The 6,000-nt window shown below is 34.9% G+C and overlaps 1 protein-coding gene across 2 annotated transcripts in view; it reads right to left on the reverse strand.

Moving 5' to 3' along the window:
• Positions 1-6,000, reverse strand: part of LOC148953460 (tyrosine 3-monooxygenase-like) — a 48,266-nt gene that overhangs the window by 34,987 nt on the left and 7,279 nt on the right. For both annotated transcript variants that reach the window (XM_089087691.1, XM_089087692.1), the window contains exon 3: positions 5,412-5,529. In XM_089087691.1, coding sequence (XP_088943817.1) covers positions 5,412-5,529 — 118 coding nt within the window. The remainder of the gene's footprint in view (positions 1-5,411; positions 5,530-6,000) is intronic.

A 6,000-nucleotide genomic window follows, 5' to 3' on the forward strand; every position in this document is an offset into this window, starting at 1 on the left:
TTGCTGACCAGATAAAAAAGTTCCAACCTGGCCTTTTAGCCTCTGTTAAATCCCCCGCTTTCATCGGTGTAATAAAAGGCGTACCGACAGAAATGAACGAAAAAGATCTAGAGAAAACTATTACAAAATGCGTCAAAGCTTTGCAGTGTGGCAAGTCACGTGTCCACAAGATTTACTTTTAAAAACGGAGTGATCTCGATTCTTTTCTGAAAAATTCTGTGAATGTGGGTTATGAAAAGTAAACTGTCCAGAATTTCATATTCATACCTAGACGGTGTTTCAGATGCCATCAACAAGGACATCTTGCTGCTGATTGTAAGAAAGCAGAACTCTGCTCTCACTGTGGTTCCACGGAGCACAATTCCACCAGGGATAATCTATGTGTTCGGAACATGCTTTGCATTACATGTAAAGAGTCTAATCACACCTGTTACAGTATCAAATGTCCCTGGCAACGCTCAAACCGATAAACGGGTAGCTAAGTAGATAAATGGATATTCGTTTTCTCTCTTGGAACATTAATGGTGGTCTTACAAAAAAATACCTATTCTTGAAAATATACTTCATAATCATGATATTCTGTGTTTGCAGGAACATATCCTGACCAACCACAGCCTTGGTTTACTTGACATTAGTGCCACCTTCAAAACTTTTTCGGTTCCAGCTAAACATAGTGCTTCTAAAGGCAGAGCTTCTAGTGGTATTGCTACTTATGTAGCATCAAATCTTAATTCTAGTGTTTTCTTTTCTAGTGATAGTTTTTAGCTGTTTGAGTTGGCGAGTGCGTAGTAATAAATCTGTATTCACCCCCTGATTACAAAGATGAAGATTCGGAGAGAGATTTCGCAGTAGCAGTTAGTAAACTTAGCTCTTGTCTTCGTGGTGTCCTTAAACTGAAAATCCCGTGTTTGATCGTAGGTGATTTTAATTGTGATTTAAATTGCAGGTTGTCTTCAGCTTCTATCCGCGCTTCTTTACTATTAGGAATATTTGGTGATGATTTTAAAGTTCAGCAGAAATCTGCTCAGTTTACTTACATTCATTCTTCCTCTTGCACATCTAACCTCGACCATGTTGTGTCATATAACCTTGATATACCTTGTGTTGAGATAGTTTCCAAATTTCAAGTTACAGGCCACCTTTTTATTGCTTCTAGTTTTAAACGAGAAGCTTCTCAGATTCCAGTGTTACAGGCTCATTCTGTTCACCGGCACAAGTGGTATACTTCTCGCGATTGGAATAAAATTGACACATCTCAGTTCATTGAATGTTCAGATAGCATCCTAAACAAGATCCGGGTTCCATTTCATCTTCTGCAAAAGTCTTCTAATAAAGACATTAATGAGGTTAGATTAACTCTTGATATCTACTCCGCAGAAATCTGCCATGCACTTTTGTGTGCTGGAAAAAGGGCAGTTTCTCTTAAAAAAATACGTGTTGGTACCCAAGTTCCCGGGTGGTCAGGAAATCTAGTGCTGTCTGAAGCTTGTGACCGTGCTAAATTTCGGTACAAATTATGGAGATATTGCCTATGCCCCCGTCAAGGAATAGTCAATGAACTGAGAAAACTGTAAAAAAAATGTTTTGCCAAGGAACTTGCCCATCATCGATCTAAAATGCAGTCACTTTATTACGAGAAGGTCAGGAATTCACCTGATCTACTGTGGAAGATATTACCTCGTACTGTCTCCTCCAATTTGCCAGACCCAAATGACATACCTTTTTCCAAGTGGATATCCCATTTTTCAAATGAATTTTCTGAGCCTGATCCTGTTTTAGAGTCACAATTTTGTGACGAGCTCTGCGAATTCATTGATGAATCTCCTGACCTTGATTTTGTTGTTAGTTGTGACGCTGTTATAAAAGCCATATCCCGACTTAAAAAGAAATTGCATTAATTCTCGTGTGAGGCCAAACTCTTCGAATGCCTCGAATATGCTTGTGAAACCTCAGTACCCCATCCTCGTTAAGAAAGGGACTAGACAGGGAGCTATCACTTCCCCAACCCTGTTCAATAATAGTGTCCTGGAAGCTCAGGCAAAGTGTCTTCCTTCATGCATTCTTAGGAGAATTGATATGTCTCTTATTTGTTATGCTGATGACATCTTGAATCTCAGCCGTACGATCCAGCGCATTGAGCAGAATTTCAAAATCCTCAAAGATGAATATTCAAAAATCGGTCTGTCTTTTAATCCTCAGAAATCCGAAGTTATCCTTTTCAACTGGCGAAATCCCTCTACTTCTCTTCTAAATATGGACAATTCTTTTGTTAAACCCGCAGACCATATTTCATACCTGGGCCTTCCAACTGGCACATCTATAGGCCACACACGTCGTTTGCTGATTTCCCACGTTGAGCGTAAATTAGTATTTCTTACGCTGTAATCGTAAAACGCAAACTACGTTTCAACTGTTACCTTCTAACATCCATTTACAACGCCACGTCTGCTTTACATTGCCTTTCTTTACATTGCCTTCTGCTTTACACGCCCTTCCACGTCTGCTTTACATTGCTCCTTTCTGGAGATTATTTACAGTTACAGATAAAAAGCACCTACAATCAATCTTCTTCAGATTTGCAAAATATCTTCTACATTTGCCCCCCTTGGACAAGAAACCGTAAAATTATTCATTTGCATAAGCTAGCTGACCCTAATATTAGCATTAATAAATCTGTATCCTGTTTTCAAAGTAAGTTCAATCATCCATGGTCAACAATTTGTTCATAATAGTTTTTTTATATTAATGTAATGCATATAGTCACTGTTTGTGTTCATGCTATGAAGAGTTTTCTTTTGTCATGTGTTTGAATTTTCAATGTGTGTTTGTGTCCTTCTTTTTCTTCTTTTTTGTTTTCTTTTTTGTTTTCTTTAGTGATTACTCCGTCTATTGTACCTTTTGCACCTTTTTTTGACGGGCAATAAATAAATAATAATAACAATAATATATCAAAAGAATTCAATTTTAATTCTGATTTCAAATATATAAGTGTCATCAAGTTTACTCCTGCCCATCAAAAGTTACGCGCCTGAGCAAATTAGCTGATTTTCGAAAAAAGGGGGAAAGACCCCCTGAAGGTTATAGAACCTTAATGAAAATCACACCATCATATTCAGCGTATTAGAGAACCCTACAGAAATGAGGAAATTTGCATTTTTTTTTTCCAGAAGAAAGATCACGGATGCGTGTTTACTTCTTTTTTTTCTTTTTTTTTCTTTTTTTTCCAGGGGTAATCGATCGATGCAGCGGTCCTAGAATATTGTGGGAGGGCTTATTCGAACGGAAATAAAAATTTCTCGTGCCCTTTTTAAGTGATCAAAAAATGGAGGGTAAATAGGCCCCCTCCCACGCTCATTTTTTCCAAAGTCACCAGATCAAAATTTTGAGATAGCCATTTTGTTCAGCATGGTCGAAAATATGATAACTATGTCCTTTAGGATGACTTAATCCCCCTAAGTCCCCGGCGGGAGGGCTGAAAGTTATGAACTTTACCCAATGTTAACATATAGTTTTGGTTATTGGGAAGTATACAGACGTTTTCAGGGGGGATTGATTCTGGTAGTTGGGGGGGTAAGGGGTTATGTGGGAGGATCTCTCCATGAAGGAAGTGTTCATGGGGGAAGGCACATTACTATGAAGAGGGCGCAAAATTTCCCAGCATTATTTAAAAAAGATCAGAAATTAAATAAAAAAACAAGTTTTTCAACTGAAAGTAAGGAGCAACATCAAAACTTAACGAACAGAAAATATTACGTATATGATTGGGTTCGTCCCTTAGTCAATACCTCGCTCTTTAAGCCAAAAATCTTTTAGTACTTTCATAAGAGCTATTCATTGTAATTAACGGCCTTTGTGATTAAGGGGTCATTTTTAAAGAATTGGAAAAAAATTCGACATTTAGCTTAAAGAGCAAGGTATTGACTAGGGGGCGAACCCCCTAATATACATATTAAGAATATATGAATATAGAAGTTCGTTACGTAAGTTGATTCGTAAGTTACGTATATTCATTACTAATAAAAACGTTCGTAAATAAAATTAAACAAGTTTCGAGAAAGCCATTTAACCAAATAAAAGTAAAATTAATATGCAAATTTTGTTTTAATTATTCATGTACGGTGAGCCAAAATCAAAACCTGCATGAATTCAAAGACGTTCAAAAATTAAATAAAATAAAAACAAGTTTTTTTTAACTGAAAGTAAGGAACGACGTTAAAAATTAAATAGAACAGTAATTATTCCGTATATGAAAGGGGCTGTCCCCTCCTCACCACCTTCCTCTTTACGCTAAAGTTTGACTTGCTCACAACTCTATTTTCTTAAACAATAAAAAACTTTAGCGTAAAGAGCGAGGCGTTGAGGAGGGGAGAGCCCCTTTCATATACGGAATAATTTCTGTTAGTTTTAAGTTTTATCGTCGTTCCTTACTTTCAGTTAAAAAAAACTTGTTTTTTTTTATTTAATTTCAATCAAATATTTAATATACGGAGTTAGTATTTTGGTTAGGTCATGTTAGGTTAGGTATTTTATACCTAAATTTGTTAGGAACGTATTTTATACGTTCCATGTTAGTACGTTCCATGAAAGTATTTTATACGTTCCGTTATCATGTTAGGAACGTATTTTATACGTTCTGGGCGGCCTGCTTTCCATAGTTCTTTATCGCCTTTTCCATAAGGTTTTTCTAAAGTATTATATTTTCATAATATTATCGTGTATTTTATTATGATTATATTCATAATGATTTTCATTATGATATATATTCATTATAATCTCAAGCGTGTGCTGGATATTTAACAGGTACCAGAAGAACTTGTGAGGTTTTAACGCTGGCATTTTTCTTAAATATTTAGAAAGAAATTAATACTTTAAATTTAAAATTGGTGTATACGAGGATTTAAATATTTTAATAAGCAGTGCTTAGTTAAACAATGGAATAATCTAAATAATTTACAAATGTCACAAAGGAAAAGATAGAGTTTCACAATTCGATAGAAAACTAAAAATACGATCAAAAGCGAGAATTTCTAAAGTAAAAAAATATGACACCTTCTGGCAAAAATTACCTTTCAAAAACCTTTTCTCATTTGAAAATAAATACAGGCTCACCCCTCCCTTTACATTAAATATAAAAGACACTGTCACCAATTCATGGAAATGAGGGGGGGCAAAAATGCCTCCTTCAAAATCTAGGGAGTGAGAAATTTTTCCATTTTGTTCATTAAAAGTTGGAAATTTAAGATTTTTGATGAAAATACCCAAAAACTGTTTTTTCTGATTATACAGGGATGAGAAGGATGCAAAAAACATTGGAGGGGGGCAATTCCTTCTACTGATGATTTGTCCATTATGTGTTTGAATGTTCAATAATATTCCAGAACTTAAACAAGTATACAAAAGAAGTATGGTACCAGTAGGAGAAAAAAACCCTTTAACTTCTTCAATAATTGACTTTCTGCATTCAGTATTAATTTTTGACTCAAATCTTGCATCATCAACCAGTGACCTCCTTCGGGCTGGATATCCATTCTGTAAGTAAGAAAACAAATAAAATCCAACAAAAGTGTTAATCTGTCAAGGAAATCTCTGGGCTTTATTTACCTTATTCATTTTAATATTTAGCCCATTCACAATTACTAATTAAGTTTGAAAATTAATTACATTCACATAGTTCTTCAAAAAAATTAGTTGTAGCTAATTTATTAAACCCGATTTTTATAATCAATGTTTCTTCTTTTACACAAAATTAAATTTTGTTTTTAATTATCAACAACGGGCTATGTAATACTTTTTAATATATGTTCACATCAGTTATTAATAATTTTTCGTGATTTTTTCATAATTATCTGGTGTAAAATAGTGCAAGAAATCAAGCTCAATCGATTTTGTCATTTTTTTTTTTTGCATAATTACAAGCTACGGTTGAGACGTTTTACTTCGGTGAAAATAAGATTTTCATTTGAAAGTCCAGTATCGATACCAAATAAAAAGTTCTGATGT

This window comes from Artemia sp. Qi Xiang Cuo, chromosome 4 (assembly GCF_049724085.1).
Source record: "Artemia sp. Qi Xiang Cuo chromosome 4, ASM4972408v1, whole genome shotgun sequence".
NCBI lineage: Eukaryota > Metazoa > Arthropoda > Branchiopoda > Anostraca > Artemiidae > Artemia > Artemia sp. Qi Xiang Cuo.